This window comes from Pungitius pungitius, chromosome 1 (genome assembly GCF_949316345.1).
Source record: "Pungitius pungitius chromosome 1, fPunPun2.1, whole genome shotgun sequence".
Lineage (NCBI taxonomy): Eukaryota > Metazoa > Chordata > Actinopteri > Perciformes > Gasterosteidae > Pungitius > Pungitius pungitius.
Genome location: NC_084900.1, coordinates 20887528 through 20906047, shown reverse-complemented (window position 1 = coordinate 20906047; position 18520 = coordinate 20887528). Strand labels below are relative to the sequence as shown.

General features: G+C 47.9%; 1 protein-coding gene across 1 annotated transcript; it reads left to right on the top strand.

Annotated features, from left to right (window-relative positions):
* Window positions 1-7580: 7580 nt before the first annotated feature.
* Window positions 7581-18223, top strand: LOC134133704 (uncharacterized). Its single transcript, XM_062566375.1, has 3 exons — window positions 7581-7695; window positions 12734-13423; window positions 17964-18223. The coding sequence occupies exons 1-3, from the start codon at window positions 7581-7583 to the stop codon at window positions 18179-18181; spliced, it is 1023 nt and encodes a 340-aa protein (XP_062422359.1). The 3' UTR covers window positions 18182-18223.
* The last annotated feature ends 297 nt before the right edge of the window (window positions 18224-18520 follow it).

Genomic DNA, 18520 nt, shown 5'->3' with positions numbered 1-18520 from the left:
CTACTTAAATTCAGTGGGAGTTCCTTTCGATACATTAGCTCACAAATGGGAAAGATGTGTGTTTACCTACAGTGTGAGATACGCCCGGCAGCAGCAGCGACGGGTCCACCTTCGGCCAGGAGCAGAGTGCTAAAACCAGAGGTTTGATAGAGGGGAAAAAATGATTTTGTCCACATCGAACAAAAGGACGTTTGTTTTACAAGCTTTGAGGATCTTGAAAGCCGTTTTGATTAAGTTCAAGAATCATCTAACACATGTACTATTTAGTGAGAGGCTGTAAAATATGATCGATTTGATTGATTTTTTTAACTATATCAAAACTGTGAAAAAAAATCAAAATGCATGATTAACACACTAATGATATAATTTTAATTAATAGTAAAAAAGTGCAAAGTTTTCATGTTCGGTAATTGGCAACTGAATAATCAGTCAAAAGTCTGGATTCTTCTGAATGATTTTGCAATAGAAAGTGTATAAAATGCGTGAGTGAATTCTGTGTTATTAATGTCGCTCACGCACAAACTATGTCCAAAGAATGTCTGAAAGCATTGTGTCGCATGTACATTAAAACAAGTCTATCAAACAGAGTTTATTTGTAACAAAACTTTATTGACGTCACATCGTGAATGACATTAATAATATTCAATTGAATAGTTTGTCACCCAACAGACCAAAACCAGTCAGCTATAAAATGATTCACTAGAGGTCTCATCTCCAGAAAATGTCTTGCCCAGTTGTACTGTTGTTGACGTCTTCTGGTTTTCACACGTCTGATGTTGTGTGTTCTTGCGTCCATACGTCCTATGCTCAGGTATTGTCAAGCGCGTAGCATGAGGGAAGCACAAGGACGCAGAGATGGTTGACTGATCCGGATTTATTCTAACAAACAATACTCACAAACAGTAGGGTATCAAATGATCAAATGATCTCTGTGGGAGCTATGACGCAGGTGTGAATACATTCAACATGCAAGACACACTGGCACAGGACAAGGAGAGACGCAGACTAAGTATCCATGAGGGAGGTGAGGGAACAGGTGGACACAATTAGGAATCAGGGAAGACAATCATTAGGAGACATGAGGAAGGGCAAGGCACCTGAAACGAGAGGAGAATTAAACACCAAAATAAAACAGGATGTTCAAAAATAGACATGACAAAAGGACACAAACACAAGCTTGACCTCCCGGTATGACAGGTATTGGCTAAGACCACGATGAGAACCTCTGCAAATCGTATCCATTAGCTGATTTCTTATCTTCCAAATGTTATTATCTTAAATTATGGCTGAATATGGGTTACTTCTGTCTGGTTGTAAAATAAACCCACTAAAAATGGGTACAAAAGTGGTACAAAAGAATATTCAATTTGAGTTAATGCCTTTGCAACAAGGCAAGAAAAATAAAGTTTCTTCTGACTTTATTTTTCTTTTTTCCCTTTCATTCTCACCTGTTTTTTCTAGCAGCCCATCCTCACCCACTCTCCTCCACAACAGTGCGTGAGTAAAACTTAGTTGTTATGTCTTCCCTGGTTGATGGCGTAGGAAAAACATGGCGGAAAATTGAACTATTTTCACGCCCCCTCTCAATGTGTTTAGCCCGAATTACGCAATTCATGCAAATTGACCAGAGATTATCCCAGAGAGTACGCGGCGGGTTTAAGGCGTTTGAGACGTTCCCATTCATTCTGCAAAAAAAAATTTGACCAGATCCTTTAGCCAACAATGGACAGCCTCTGTTAACTCATCCCACTGTTCAAAACTAGTATGCCGCATTGTTAGAAAAATTCAAACGTCTTCTTCAGCACCAAATTATAGCTAGAAAACCTGGAGGGGGCTTAGTCCCCATTATGTTCTTTTCCCCAGGAGATATATGAGCCGGACTATGACATGATACTATTGCAGTTTATCCAACACTTGTGTTCAGAGAACAATGTGATTACAGAAAGGAATAGAGCTGAAACAAGTTTATTTTAAGCATATATTGAGTTCAAAGCTGCAGGACAATTCAATTTAATGAAGTCATTTGTTTAACCTTTCACATTATTTGGTGATGTGAACTGATAGTACGTCTTTAAAGAGCCCTGTAAGTGCCCATATGTCCACTCACATATGGGCGTATCAAACTACATCTCTGAAGGAAGTACGATGTGGTACTTGAAAGTTTAAGTCACTTTTTCAAAACACATCTATGTACTTTCAAGTAGCACATGTTCCAGGTCTGGAATAGGTCAGTAGAAACATAAAACGTTCACATTTTTTGATTCCACTACTTTCAACAAACTCCATTGATATTTTGTTTCAGTATTGCAGAACACAAAGGAAATCAAACAAAGACAAAGTCAATTTAACTTTTAACATGAACAACAAATTCATAAAAAGTCAATCACAGTTGAGGTTTCTGGCTCAAGTGAGCAGAGTGTGTTCTGTATGTTATAAACTGCATTGAATTATTAGGATTCTAGACTTCTAGAACCAAGACTGAGTGTGTATGTGTTCTATACTTTGTCATCAAAGAACTACTTTGTTTTATACAAGTGTCCGGTTGTTTGCTTCATACAAAATGTTTGAAGCCATTCCCAGTGCCCATTTCATTTACCTGCAGAAAGAAGTCCAGTGTTTATATTTTGGCATACTACCGCCATTTTGTCAACAAAAAGGTTTAGCTCAGGGATTGTCTGAGCCCACGACCAAAATCTCCATCCCTCCACAAACTCTATCCCTATTCTTGTTTTATGCCTATCATACTTCGTGCACTAATTCATGACACAAAAGAAAATTTGTTTAAAGCTATTTGGAATGTTTTTAATATTTGGTTTCCTCACAATTGCTGGAGGGTGTTGTGTATGAGATTAAAGCCGGTATAAAAACACCACATCCTGACCTATCAAAGCTGGTTAAACTAATTAGGAATTCTACACAAATATGGAAAAGTGACATTTACAATTGTTTCACAAGCATGATCATTCTTAATGTTATTAGGATTTTTAAAAGCGTTTTAATTTCACAACGGTCCCTTCTGTGACGAAATAAACCTCAGACAGATGACACTGGAATGAGCCCGTTCTGGGCGTAATGTGAGCCAGTCCGGACCGTGTTTGATGATCTCAGTGCCTTCTTGGAAGGAAAAATTCCCCATGGACGGATCACAAGAAGATTAACAGCATCCTAATCGTTAACTGTCCCATCGTCAAATGCCTCCATATCCACCTTAAGTAAGTAAACAGGTCATCTGAATGAGGAGGTAGACATCCTCAGCCATGTTCTGATGTAGTATCTGTCTAAATTGTTTATTGGCCTTATTTCCCCCAGAGGGAGGAGAGCACGATTTGCAAAGGGAACTTAATGAGGAAGGAACTTTTTTCCCTTTTCTTTACTATGGATTGCATTCTCCGGTAAATAAAAAATGACAGTGTAACAGCTGGGTTACTAGGGGGGAACGGAATGACACACGGACACCTGCTCGCAGTTGGTAACAGTCTTTATTGTCAGACAGTAATATGCTTTTGTTAAATAACAGAAGAGGATTTAGTTGTAGTTTGTAGTTGTAGTTTGGGTTGATATATTAGAAGCACAATGCTAAATGTGTGTGTGTGTGTGTTTATTGGAGGGATTGTCTTCCAACGCTTACCGTCATAAGCTAAATGTTAGCTGTTGTGCCAAATTACTGAATGAGGGACAGCAGCAGAGTCCCTGCATGAGCTAAAAGACACGTGCATTATGTTTTAAGACAAGACGAGGAGATTTGAATAAATCCATTCCTACATACTTATATTTCACATTCACTTTAGTATGTTCTGCTGTGCTATTCTATTGTGTATATATTGTGCATTTTTCATTTAATTACTGTATTGCTACTGCTACTCAAATTTCCCCCTGGGGGTTAATAGAGCAGTAAGGTACGAGGCTGTACTTTATCGTCCAATAACAGTTCATGGGTGTAGATAAATTATTAAAAATAAAATACAGCCTTAAGTACCTTATTGCTTTTATAACACTTACCAGCGAAATTATAAATGGTGAGTAAATAGCTGCCTTTCAGCACAAAATAGTTGTAGCCACCACGTTTTGTATCACATTTCATCAGTCTAGAGACAAATAGTCCCCGTACGTGCATGTAAAACAACATTGGGTCACACACCATCTCATGCATTCACATCGCTCATGGGTCCACCTTAATTGTCCGGTTGCAAAAGCTCGCATCACCTCATCATTTGTGGGATTTCCGGCAGGTTTCCAGCGATCGCCATCGAGCTAAAAACTAAAATGTCAACAAACTGTCGCGCAAAATCTAACGTGTTACTTTAAGTGCGCAGTGATATGGAACTCTGGGGTCAATGTCAACAGCAACTGTACATTATCGCTGAATAATACACCCCACATGGGACACAAAAGGCAGGAAACTACAAAATAAAACAGACAAACAAACCCAAACCGTGATAGTATATCTATCTAAAGTGAATTGAATGATTTTTTACACTCCAGCCGCACAGCAAGGGGCAATGACATTCCGCTTCCAATAAATATCTTTTATATCTGCTGCCCAGTAAAACTATTTTTCACTGTTCCACTATCCAGTTTCCGTACAGTTCATATGATATTGTTTTTCTTCTACTTTTTTAATGTGAACTCTCACGAAATACCAACAACCCGTGTCAACTTCTGCCCGTTACTTGTGTACAGTATTTTTTAAATAAACTGAGGTATTTACAGGAAACACAGTTAGATTGAAACCACAAAACTGGTTAGTTTTAGGAACATATCTGGTTGGTTACAATAACCACTGGCGTTTGTTTTTATAGCAATAGAGATAAAGCATACTCCACTTTACAATGTATTTGACACCAAATAGACTATACTAACCCTAACACTAACCCTACCACCATGTTCTATTGAAAAATACTTTAAACTACAGATAGTGACCGTCAGCTTATATTTAGTGAGACGTTATTATCTCATTGACTTTTACAATCACACTCATTTTTGGAGTAGATGCTCCCTGCTGGTCAGTAGAGATAATTAGAGTTTTAAGACACTTACACCGTAGTTCCCTCTCAGGGAACTCGAGCTGCGTAAAGACGCTGTGAAAGCACGTGTGAAATCTAACCAATGGCGAGCTGGTACGTCATAGGCGGGGACGCCGCACCAGGGCGCTATAAAGGGACCCAGAGGGCAGGACCATTCATCTCTGTGCCTTCATCTAGTGCGTGTGAAGTTTTTCCACCTAGAAATGGCTGATCGGTATGTGCAGTGTGCCCCCCCTTGCACCCGTTTAATTACGGGCAGAGACTCGCACGCCTTATGCGTCGTCTGCTTGGGCGTGGAGCACGCTCAGTTAGCCATCGAGGGAGCTAGCTGCGGAGACTGCGAGCGCCTGTCGTGGCACTCCCGTCTCTCTCGCCGAGCCGTCTTTGGAGAAGAGGGCTCGGTGAGTCGCGCTCCCCGCGGCTCCGGTCCGTCTCGAGCGGTAGCCGAGCGCCGGATGGATCTCGCGGAGGATTCCGGGACGGCTGAGGCCTTTTCCCGGCCCTTCACCGCGGGACCCAGGCGCTTGTTTCCGGCGTCGGAGGCACGCGCGGCGGCTTCCTCCACCCCGGACGAAACGCCGCTCCCACGGTCTTCCAGCTCCGAGGAGGTGGACGTGGAGGCAGCGGAGGCTGACGTCGAGGCACTTCATTCCCTCGCTTCCGCCCAGGAACTGCTGGAGGTTCTTACCCGTGACTTCACATCAGCTGGCCGGTGGATAGGCAGCAGCCTACTATAACTGGTAAGCTGCAAGAACGGTTTTTGCCTTCCCGCATAGTTCCTCCGCGCCGGTGCTTTCCGTTCTTCCCGGACGTCCATACTGAAGTGTCGGCGTCCTGGGGGAAGCCGGTAAAAGCTCGAGTGTACAACTCACGTACAGCTTTGTACTCTAGCTGAGGTTAGGCGACTTGGCTATATGAGCATGCCGGCTGCGGAGGGGGCCCTGGCGGGCCATGTTTCCCCCGCAGCCGTGTCGCTGAGGACACCGGTGCTGCCCACCAAGCCTGCGAGGACTACCTCGGCTCTGGTGGGCAAGGGTTATTCGGCAGCTGGGCAGGCGGCCTCCTGCCTGCATACGATGGCGCTCGTCCAGGCGTATAAGGCAGAGCTGCTTGCCGACGTGGCCGAGGGGAAGGAGATAATTCCGGAGGTAGTGCGTGAGCTGCGGCACACGGCTGACCTCGCGTTGAGGGCCACAAAGGAGACGGAAAAGTCCGTCGGCCGCTCCATGGGAGCCATGGTGGCCACGGAGCGGCACCTGTGGCTGAGTCACTCCAGCCTCTTGGAGAAGGACAAATCCTTCCTCCTTGATGCTCCTCTTTCCCCGGCAACCCTCTTCCGAGGTGCCATTGGGGCCGTGGCCGGGGGTTACGTGTAGAGATGTGTACCTCTCTTGCCCTCACCTTTCCTTTGTTTGTCCTGCAGGTGAGGGGCGGAGTATTGGCTGGCCCTGCCTCCAGAGCACCCCGGTATTGGCCCACTCTCCGGCCAATCCGATATGGAGGGCAACTATAAAGCCTCTCACTGTGCTCTCTCTCTGTCTTGCTTTTTTTTCCTTGAGGTTTGTGGTGGGGGAAGTGGGACTGAGGTAAGACTGGGGTACCCTGTACACACCCACATACACGCAAAGTTATTGTTGTTATTCCACTAGGTTATGGGTTGTTGCCACCGAAGTATTTCTGTTATTTTGAACATTTGTAGAATAGAGTCAGGTCTTTTGTTTTCCTTTTTCTTTCCACAGAGTTGAGCTAGGCCTGGTTTTATTGTACTTTGTGTGGCGTCACGAGAGGCTGGGTCCTGGAGGGACGCTACATCCCCAGAAGATGGCTGTGTCCTGGGACAGCTATGGCCCCATCTGCTGGTGGACCCGGGATCCCCACCCCTCCAGTCACGCACACCTGAGACGGATCAACACATGATGAATTGAAGGGTTTTTAAGAGTCAGAGAGAGGGAGTAGGAGGGGGGAGAAAGCTGAAAGAAAGGAGCAGCAGACTGGGCGCCGAAGACAGGACCAGACCACGAGAACAGAACAGAACAGTAAGAGAGAAGAAGGGTGTTTCCCTGCCGGAGGGAACCAGTGTTTTTAGTTTACCTCAAGGAGAGGGTCTACTTAAGTTTATCAAGGAGAACGTTCATTTCTGTTAGAACCCCCCCGAACAAAAATAAAACATTATTTTCTGTTAACCGGTGTCCGAGCACTCCTTGAACTGTTCCGCAGAGAGCGGTGTGGCCTCCCGTGACGTCACATTTGATAATTTTGTTTGGCACAACCCCCACAGTACACTCTCCCCCCCCACCTTTTATGTTCCTTTTTTGTAAATAAACCTACTTTTCTTTAACTGCCCCACACGGCCCCTGTTTTATTCCTCCATTGGATGTCAGCGTTTCCCTCTTAACCGGAGGAAACGTAACACTCGTCCAGGCGTATAAGGCAGAGCTGCTTGCCGACGTGGCCGAGGGGAAGGAGATAATTCCGGAGGTAGTGCGTGAGCTGCGGCACACGGCTGACCTCGCGTTGAGGGCCACAAAGGAGACGGCAAAGTCCGTCGGCCGCTCCATGGGAGCCCTGGTGGCCACGGAGCGGCACCTGTGGCTGAGTCACTCCAGCCTCTTGGAGAAGGACAAATCCTTCCTCCTTGATGCTCCTCTTTCCCCGGCAAACCTCTTCCGAGGTGCCATTGGGGCCGTCGCGGACAAGCTCCACGCGGGGCTGCACCACCTGGCGCAGCAGGAGAGCGCCGCGCTGCGTGCACCCCCTCGTCGAGGCTTGGCCGCAGCGCGGCACGCTCAGGCGGAGCCCTCTCGGGGCTGGTCTGGTCTGAGGACAGCCGCCGCAAAGAAGGCTTCGTCTAAAAGACCCTGACGCCTTAGGGGTCAGGGTCCGGAGAGTGATCCTCACCGGCGGGGTCAGGGCGTCACCGCATCGTTCCACACTACCGGAATTCCGGAGGTTCGCTTTTGGGGACGAAGCTTACCACCACTTGGTTATTCCACTCGGCCTAGCCCTCTCACCCCAGATGTTTACCTAATGCGCGAATGCTGCCCTGTGTCTCCAGGGCATCCGCATTTTGAGCTCCACAAGCGACGGGTCGATTTTAGCGCCATACGAACAGCGCATCACCCGACTGGGGCTGAGACGCAATGCCAGGAAAAGCGTGCTGTCCCCAGTGCACTGGACCACCTTCCTGTGCGTTATTTGGGATTCGACCATGACGCGGGCACATCCGTCTCCCGTTCAGTGGCTCAGGTCCAGGAGGTTCTCCCCGAAGGGAAACCAGCGGCGTCAAGATCACACGGCGTTGCCTGCGGGCCCTGGCCCAGGGGGCAGGCACTCTGTTGAATCAGGGGCCGAGGCCCAGGGACTGGAGACTCCTTTGGTGTGGTGGAACTCCTTTGGTAACACCTCCGCACGGCCGAGTTGGACCTGTTTACCTCCAGAGTGACGGCAGTTCGTCCTCTGTTGTTCCCTGGTTGCGCTGCTCCGAGGGGTTCTAGTATGGTTCGCGGACCTTTTATCGCTCCTCACAGGTCCTCCGTTGGAGACTCCCATCAGGGACCTGCTGTCTCAGGCGTCGGGGTCCATTGTTCACCCTCGCCTCGAGCTATGGAAACCATCGGCGTGGCCCTCGAGGGGACCCGCCTCTTAGGAGCCGGTCTCTCGACCGAGGTCGCGGAGACCATCCTCCACTACAGGGCCCCCGCCACGAGGAAGGCGTATGCCGGTATATGGAGGCTCTTTGCCACTTGGTATGGGCAACGACAGCTGGACCCAGTTGTCTGCCCTGTCGGTTCAGTACTGGAGCTCCTGAAGGAGCGTTTTGCCACAGGTTTATCCCCGTCCACCATCAAGGTATATGTGGCGGCCCTGTCGGCAACCCATGCCCCACTAGATGGGCGTTCTCTGGGGAGACACCCACTGGTATCCCGCTTCCTTCGTGGCACCCTGAGGCTGAGGCCAGCAGCCAGCACTCGAGTTCCGTCCTGGGACTTGGCCATCGTACTCGAGGGTCTCTCCGGTGCTCCCTTCGAGCCCATGGTGGAGGTTGCAGTGAAGTATGTGGCTCTTAAGACCCTCTTCCTGCTCGCTATTTCTTCCCTCAAAAGAGTTGGAGATATGCAAGCCCTCTCGGTGGCCTCATCGTGCTTGTAATTTGCACCCGGTATGGTGAAGGCGTTCCTACTTCCTTCCCCCGGCTACATTCTAAGGTCCCGTCCGCTTCGGTCGGGCCTATTGTGCTGCAGGCTTTCTGTCCCCCCCCGTTTCTGACGTCGGACCAGGCAAAGCTTAACCTCCTCTGCCCAGTCAGAGCCCTAGACTTGTACGTTCGCAGGACCGCCCTGTGTAGGCTCTCAGAACAGCTGTTCGTATGCTTCGGGCCCCCCAATACTGGTGGCCCAGTGACTAAGCAGAGGATGAGCAAGTGGGTGGTTGAGGCCATCACACTTGCTTATGAATCGGCCGAATGCATTTTCTAGTTATTAGTGGGAATGGTTCAAGCATTCCAAGTATTGTTCTTCTAATCTTTATTCAACTTATTAGTTGGAATGCTTCAAGCATTCCAAGTATTGTTCTTCTTTTCTTTAATCAACTTATTCTTCTACTATTTCTTCCGCCGCACGTTTCAACTCCTTCACACTTTCAGCTATTAAGACCATTCAAATATTAAAATGTTCAGCTCCTTCAGGAGAGGGGTGCTATGACTTTTCAGCTTTTTAGCTCTTATAATTGAATTAATATAAATTAAAAACATCAACCTTTTTAACATGGTTTCCAATGGATTAAATTTTCAAATCCTTTCAAAACTTCTTCAACTTTTTCAGCTTTTCCAATCTTTCAGCTAGAGACACCATTTAAACTTTAAAATGTTGCCACAAGTCTTAACAATTTCATAAAAAAACAGCTTGTTGATATCTATTATACTTTTTTCATAATCACTAATTATGTTTCACTAGTTTTGGGGTTTCTTTCGAATTTACAGTGCACTCAGAGTGAGGACAAAATCAGACAACAAAAGAAGGTCCATGTTTTGTAAACTGTTGGTAGAGCAGTTTTAAAACACATAGAGACATAAAAACTACACTCAAACGTTCGGTAGAGTCTTGTGTCTCTCAAAATGTCATTATTTTTTGGCTACTCCAAATAGTTTTGCTCCAGGAAGCATTTGTTTGAGGTGTGGGTTCTCAGTAACTGTCTGTGGGCTAACAGCAGCTGCTCCGTTGCCGCGACAACGAGCTGGGGCTCTTTCTGTGACTCACAGCTGATCCTAATTAGCTGATTAGTGCAGCCTGACATGACCTCCTTCTCTCATCATTTCAAACCCCCATGGAGGGAGTTCTTACTGTAATGTTTGATGAGGCCTATTAAATAATATATACTGTCTCTCAACCCGCCCACCCGCCCACCCACTCCCCCAATACCATCATTTCAAAATAAAAGCTGCAATGATTATGTTATTTAAACATGAAGCTTAGGATTCAGATGTTTCGTTAAATACTTTTTGCGCTTTCAAATAGTACTACAACCACTACTAATATTTCGAGTACTTCTAGTAGTACTTCTATATATATGTATTTCAACTGGTATTATTACTAAAAGGACTTTTACTACTACTAATATTACTAGTACTACTAGTATTTCAACCCAATGGAGGGAATTCTTACTGTAATGTTTGATGAGGCCCATCAATTAATAACTTTAGTTTTCTTAGCTTAGGGCGACTGTGGGTGAGTGGGGAGCGCGGGCGGCCGTCCTCCAATCAGAGGGTTGTTGGTCTGATCCCAGGCCCGGCTAACCTGCATGTCAATGTGTCCTTGGGCAAGACGCTTAATCCCAGCATTGTTCCTCTAGCTGTGATTACAGTGTGTGAATGTTAGTTACTGGTTGGGCAGGCGCCACTGTGTATGGTAGGTCCTGTCATTGGTGTGTGAATGGGTGAATGATGTTATGTAGTGTTAAGGTGCTTTGAGTGGTCAGAAGACTAGAAGAGCGCTGTACAAATCTATTTTACCAAGTCCATTTGCTTTGAATAACAAACATTCTGTCTCCCAAACCCCCCCCCCACCCAATTCCATTATTTCAAAATAAAAGCCTCAATGATTATCTGTACCTCAACAATAGGTACACCACAATTGCTTTCAAATACTAGTGAAACTAGTACTTACTTCTTCTACTGCTGCTAGTACCACAATTACAACTTTAGGACTAAACCTTATATTACTACAAAAAATGTATTTTTTAATTCTCAGCTTTTCCTATTTTGATTATTTCAGCTTTTATTATTTCTGTGTTTTCAGCCATTTTTAAATGTATTTCAGCTGTTCCTATTCTTTCCGCAATGTTTAGAATACTTTCAGCTTCTTTCATTTCTGTACTTTAAGCAACTTTTTCAAATTATTTTCAGCTTGCATTCCAACGCATTTTCAGCAGGAAATGCATTTTCTAGTTATTGTTGGAATGCAGTTATGCATTCCAAGTATTGTTATCCTAATCTTTATTCTACTTATTAGTTGGAATGCTTCAAGCATTCAAAGTATTGTTCTTCTAATCTTTATTCAACTTATTAGTTGGAATGCTTCAAGCATTCCAAGTATTGTTCTTCTAATCTTTATTCCGCCTTATTCATCTTCTTATTATTATTCTTCTATTTCTTCCGCCGCACCTTTCAACTCCTTCACACTTTCAGCTATTCAGGCCATTCAAATTATAAAATGTTCAGCTCCTTCAGGAGAGGGGGGCTATGACTTTTCAGCTTTTTAGCTTTTATAATTGAATTAATATAAATTAAAAACATCAAACTTTTTAACATGGTTTCCAATGGATTAAATTTTCAAATCCTCTCAAAACTTGTTCAATTTCCTAAAAAAAACAGCTTGTTGATATCTATTATAGTTTTTTCATAATCACTCATTATGTTTCACTACTTTTGGGGTCCTTTTCGAATTTAGAGTGAGCGCTAGAGTGCGGGCAAAGTCGGAAGACAAGAGAGGGTCCATGTTTTGTAAACTGTTGGTGGAGCAGTTTTAAAAGACATAAAGACTACACTCAAACGTTCGGTAGAGTCTTGTGTCGCTCAAAATGTAATTATTTTTTGGCTACTCCAAATAGTTTTGCTCCAGGAAGCATTTGTTTGAGGTGTGGGTTCTCAGTAACTGTCTGTGGGCTAACAGCAGCTGCTCCGTTGCCGCGCCAACGAGCTGGGGCTCTTTCTGTGACTCACAGCTGATCCTTATTAGCTAATTAGTGCAGCCTGACATGACCTCCTTCTCTCCACCTTCTCTCATCATTTCAAACCGCCATGGAGGGAGTTCTTACTGTAATGTTTGATGAGGCCTATTAATATATTCTGTCTCTCAACCCCCCCACCCACTCACCATCATTTCAAAATAAAAGCTGCAATGATTATGTTATTTAAACATGAAGCTTAGGATTCAGCTGTTTTGTTGAATACTTATTGCGCTTTCAAATAGTACTACAACCACTACTAATATTTCTAGTACTTCTAGTATTATTTCAACTGGTATTATTACTAAATGAAGCTTAGGCGAAAATTCAGTCAGGAAGACTGGACAGGCTTTGCCATCCCCGGATGACATCCTCACCGCCAGCTGATTAGGGGCGGGTCGGGTAATGCCAGACGTGGGTGACGTAATCGCAAACCAATTGCATCAGTGCTGGCGAACGTTAAAAGACTGTTCTCCCTTTTCCGTCAGTTGTCATTTCAGCGCGCACCAAAGGCATAATAGTCCTAGGAGAAAGCAGCGATTTTGACGACGAGAGAATGTCCGATTCGGACAGCGATCCTTTCCGGAGACGCGAGTCTCCAGAACCACAGCCGGCGAGCAGCCCAGCTAGCGGCCGGCGTAAGAGCACTCGCCTTACGGGGCGCAGCGGCTCCGCAACGGATGAGCGAGTAATCATCCTCACCCAACTTCAGGAACGAGGCGTTGTTCCAGCACCGGGGCTCCCTCTCTCGCAGCTGCGGGACTTGGTGAAGCTCACAGCGGGCGAAGAGCGTATCGATTCCTCCCCACCGCCCGCGCCAGGGCGGAAGCGAACCCGGAAGTCGGGACCGAAAGAAGCGACGCAGGCGAAGCGGGGGAAAACTACAACCCGGGCTAAGGCTCCGGCAGCCACGGCGGGCACGTCAGGTTCGGACGACACGGTAGTGTCCAACAACGCGGTAATCGCCACCTTACAAACACTGGTCAACACCATGGGCACCATCGAGGCTCGACTGCAGCACCTAAGCAATAGGCAGCCCAGTCCGGTCAACACACTCAGCGCAGACATCCATGAGTCCAGGGGACTCATATCCGGCATGGGTAATCAGCCTTCCACGTCGGCACAAGGGGAAACGGCGCAGCACTCGTTGGCATCGGCAGTACCGGATCAGACGCAGGGTAGGACCTACATTTCCCAGGCAGCAAACATGTCGACGCGTCTTTGGGCGAAAATTTTACGAGGCGAAGATATCAATCTTGTGTCCATCATCCTCCCATCACCAGAGTGCGACGTCAGTGTAACATCGGGGGCTAATGTTTCAGCGGTATTTAAAGCGGCAGACCCACGCTTGAACAGGGAGCTGTCGATAGGACAATTCCTCGTAGCATTTGGAATTTATCGGGACGTTATTTGCGCCGTTTTTCCAGACCGTAGGCAGGAGTTTGACACATACATGGCACTAATTGGTGATCTCAGCATCAATTACGGCGGACATGTTTTCTACCGGTACCACAAAGCCTTTTCTAGAAAGGCAGCCTTGTTCATTAGGCAATACAATATCCGGCTAGCTTGGTCCGTAATGGACATGGAGCTACTGCTCATGGTCGCCGGTGGTATGCAACCACTGGCATGCGGTTCGTGCGGCCGTACGGGTCACCTAGCGGCACTTTGCCCGTCGGCGGCATTCCAGGCAGCATCCCACGAGCACATCACCCAACCACAGCAGCCCGTCGCCCAGCGGCAGCAGGTGAGCAGGAGGCACGAGGTCCCAACAATAGATTACACTCCGGTATGTCTCAGTTTCAATGAGCAGGTCTGTACGTACAAAAACTGCCGCTATCTTCATGTCTGCCCGCGACGCTACGTCAGGATCCCACGGAGGGGGGGGGCACGTGGTTCAAAAACCTTCTGAAAATACATCCCTCGACACCAATTAACATTGAGGCCCTGGCAAAAGAACTAGCTTTCCACCCCGACCGGGGGTTCGTTAATCACCTACTTACAGGCCTATCACAGGGGTTTCACGTAGGCGTCCTTGCGGAGCCTTCCGAGACGTACATAGCGAAGAACCTCCAATCTGCTATAGAAGACCCAGAGACCGTTGCCAACCTAATCAAAGAGGAGGTAAGGAGGAAGTACATCATCGGCCCCTTTAAGGCGGCACCTTTTGCTATATTTCGGACTAGTCCAGTAGGCATTGCTACGGGGAAATATTCAGGGAAGAGAAGGCTAATATTCGATCTGTCCGCCCCGCATTCTAGCGTTATTCCGAGCATCAACAGTCTAATTCCCCCGGAGCTGTTCTCCCTCCATTACGCGTCAGTTGACAATGCCATCAGCTTGATTAAACTGGCGGGGCAAGGTGCGTGGCTTTCAAAGGTGGATATAAAAGATGCCTTTAAAATTGTGCCCATACACCCGGGGCAATGGCATCTCTTCGGGATCCGGTGGGAGGCGAAATTCTACTTCGCAGTGCGGTTGACATTTGGGTGCAGGAGCAGCCCGTGCATTTTCAACAAAGTGTCCGAAGCGCTCTGCTGGATCTTGCTGAACAGGGCCAGAATCCCGTCAGTACTGCACCTATTGGATGACTTTCTGGTGATCGATTCCCCGCAAGAGAAGTCCGGCTCCTCGCTACGGCGGGTGGAACAGTGCTTTCGGGCACTGGGCGTTCCACTGTCAGAGGGGAAAACAATGGGGCCAGAGACACGTCTTGAATTTCTGGGCATTACGTTAGACACAAACGAAATGAAAGCATCCCTTCCCATGGCAAAGTTGCTACGCATTCGCGAGTTTACCAAGTTGTGCTGCGGCGCGGGCACCATAAGCAAGCAGCAGCTACTCTCCCTCCTAGGCCATCTCAACTTCGCCATGCGCGTGCTTCCGCAAGGGCGCTCGTTCGTCTCACGCTTGCTGGACTTGGCGGCCTCGGTACCCAGGCTGCACGAGCACATTTTGTTAGACGACGGTTGCCGGTCCGACCTACGGTTCTGGTCTCGTCTGCTCGAGCACTGGAATGGCGTGACCTTCTTCTACAACGACATCGTGGAGTCGACAGATTCAATGCAGTTATTTACAGATGCCGCGCTGTCTGCCGGGTTTGGGGGGTTCTATCAAGGCCAGTGGTTCGCCGGCCACTGGCCAGCCGTTTTTTCCAGCTTCGAGACCTCAATAGCACTATACGAGATCTACCCAGTGGCAGTAGCCTGTTCCATTTGGGGACGTCACTGGACACGCAAACGCATCTCCATCCGGTGCGACAACCAGGCGGTGGTGGACATTATCAACAGAGGCCGCTCCTCGGCCCGAGATATCATGCCATTTATGAGAGGCATCACGTGGTCCGCGGTCACCAACAACTTCATCATCACTGCCCGGCACGTGCCTGGACAGCATAACAAACTGGCTGATTCACTTTCCCGCTTTGATTTACAGACTTTCCAGAAGCTTTGCCCAGAGGCCCACGCCGTGCCCGTAACCGTCCCAGAGTGTCACACCTTGATGCTTTCATAGGTACAGGTCAGTTAGCACCCTACCTGGAGGCCGCCCGGTATTATATGAGGAGAGGCCTAGCACGGTCAACTATAAAAGCATACGATTTTGCGTGGCGCACTTTTTCCACGTTTTGCCTGTCCGTTAGCGTGCCGGTTCAACCCGTGTCCATTAAAACTGTGTGTGCGTTCATCTGCTACTGTACCGATGTGCGGCATTTCAAACCTCCTTATATCCGTAGCCTGCTGGCCGGCATTCAGTTCAACATCAGGTGTTCTGACCCAGAGTTTCCAAGCCTGTTCGCTCACATTAGCATCAAGCTACTACTGAAAGGCATATCGCTAGGGTTACCACAAATTCCCGACACTCGGCATCCTATCACCCTGCCCATACTTCACCGGATGCTGCGCAAACTCCGGGAGGGAGTATTTGGTCACTATAGCGATACCTTATTAGAGGCAGTCTTTTCGCTAGCCTTCTATGCCTTCCTCAGATGTAGCGAATTCACCACGTCCGGCAAAGGCTTTCGCCCTAATTACGACCTCACGGCTCAAGATCTGACCTTCTATCCGACCCATTATAAACACTCCAAGCGAGGAGGCGCTTGCTCGGTGATTGTGGCGCGGACGGAGTCTGACTTTTGTCCATTTAAAGCGATGCTTGGGTACCTCCGTGTGAAACCTACTAGCGGGCCGTCGGCTCCGCTATTCCTCACACCCTGCCATGCTCCGCTATCCCGAACCTGGTTTTGCCATCACTTGGACATTGTACTCAATAGAAGCCACCTATCCCCGCAGCACTACTCGGGACATTCTTTTAGAATAGGGGCTGCCACTTCAGCCGCAAACCAAGGCATTCCGGTGACCACCCTGCAGCAGATGGGAAGGTGGTCCTCCTCCGCTGTAACGGCATACATTCGCCCCGACCTGACCACCATACTGGCACAGCAAAGAGCGTTGAAGCCCTAACCTATCCGGTAAGCATGCATATAACTGGTGGTGGTGGTGTCATAGTCCGGCCAGGCTGGGACTTTCCTTGTTCCCGTAGCCGCGGACCCAAGAGCGCTGTCCTAGGTGAACGTGACCTGGCTTAACGTGTCTGTGTTTCCTAGGTTTAACGTTACCTGGCTTAACGTGTCTGTTTCCGGGTCTAACGGGACCACATCAATTTACCCAAAAGATGTCCGAAGGACCTGTCAAGCCGACTAAATTTCTTCTTCGCGGTCTCACGAGGCCAGTCAAACTGACTACCTTTCTGTTTAGCGGTCCCGCGACCAGGTCACAACAGATTAGGGCTAATGGCCCGTTTGAGCAGGGCCCGGTCCAAGCTGGACCCGTCAAGCGACGCAGGGCTGTTTAGCGGGCTTACAGGATCAGGCAGGGATACCATGTGACCATCTGTTTCCCGGTCTGAGCGAACCCGGTCAAGTTGTTCTGTGAGGGGCCCTCCGCAACTATGTCTATTCTGCGGTCACCCTTGACCCCGACTGTCCTGTTCTGCGTCTAACATGACCACATCTATCTTGTCTGCGGGCTTACATTCCCACACACTGTCCTTGTCATGGGTCCGTCTCGACCCCAACCTATACCGTCCTTTGGTCTAGCAGACCCTCTCTTTATTTCGGGATCTGTTGAAATCCCCCCATGCCTTACTGTGGCCCAGCTAGGCCCTCGCTATGTCCTGCGGCGCCCCTTGCCCCCGTGTCCTTGTCTGTGTTGCAACAAGATCTTCATCGGTCCTTTCCTTGCTACCTGTGGCCGCTATCGATGCTTGACTCTCCATAACCCACGTTGTGTTCCCGCACCAAGCTAACCCCTGTCTCTCCAGCTCCACATGAAGTCCAGCTAGGACCCCTCACTGGCCGTAAGTATGTATTTTATTCTGCATAAAATAAACCTGTTTTGGGGGATATAGCTCGGCTCAGCATCCCGGCCCCTGTGCTTTCCTACGGCAGGATGGAGTCCAAGCCCCAAACTCAGTGCCATAGCAATATTCATGCATGTTATAATAAAGCAGTGTTCAAACTTCAAGTCTCTCCGGATTGAAATGAAGCTTAGGCGAAAATTCAGTCAGGAAGACTGGACAGGCTTTGCCATCCCCGGCTGACATCCTCACCGCCAGCTGATTAGGGGCGGGTCGGGTAATGCCAGACGTGGGTGACGTAATCGCAAACCAATTGCATCAGTGCTGGCGAACGTTAAAAGACTGTTCTCCCTTTTCCGTCAGTTGTCATTTCAGCGCGCACCAAAGGCATCCCACCACCACCCCTGACACCTCCAATCTCCAGCAGAACCTGGCACATCAGGAAATTGGAGCAACTCATTCTCTACCACCACCACCAGTGTCTGGACTCCCAAAGGGGGGGATATAGCTCGGCTCAGCACCCAGGCCCCTGTGCTTTCCTACGGCAGGATGGAGTCCAAGCCCCAAACTCAGTGCCATAGCAATATTCATGCATGTTATAATAAAGCAGTGTTCAAACTTCAAGTCTCTCCGGATTGAAATGACTTTTACTACTACTAATATTACTAGTACTACTAGTATTTCAACCCCAATGGAGGGAATTTTTACTGTAATGTTTGATGAGGCCCATCAATTAATAACTTTAGTTTTCTTAGCTTAGGGCGACTGTGGGTGAGTGGGCAGCGCGGCCGTCCTCCAATCAGAGGGTTTGGCGGTCTGTTCCTCTAGCTGACAGTGTGTGTGGATGTTAGTTACTGGTTGGGCAGGTGTCACTGTGTATGGTAGGTCCTGTCATTGGTGTGTGAATGGGTGAATGATGT

Coding starts and splice junctions, on each gene's coding strand:
- LOC134133704 (XM_062566375.1), top strand. CDS start 7,581: ATGGGAGCCCTGGTGGCCACGGAGCGGCACCTGTGGCTGAGTCACTCC. Junction 7,696..12,733: donor CCCGGCAAACCTCTTCCGAG/GTGCCATTGGGG, acceptor CTTTTCCGTCAG/TTGTCATTTCAGCGCGCACC. Junction 13,424..17,963: donor AGTACCGGATCAGACGCAGG/GTAGGACCTACA, acceptor CTTTTCCGTCAG/TTGTCATTTCAGCGCGCACC.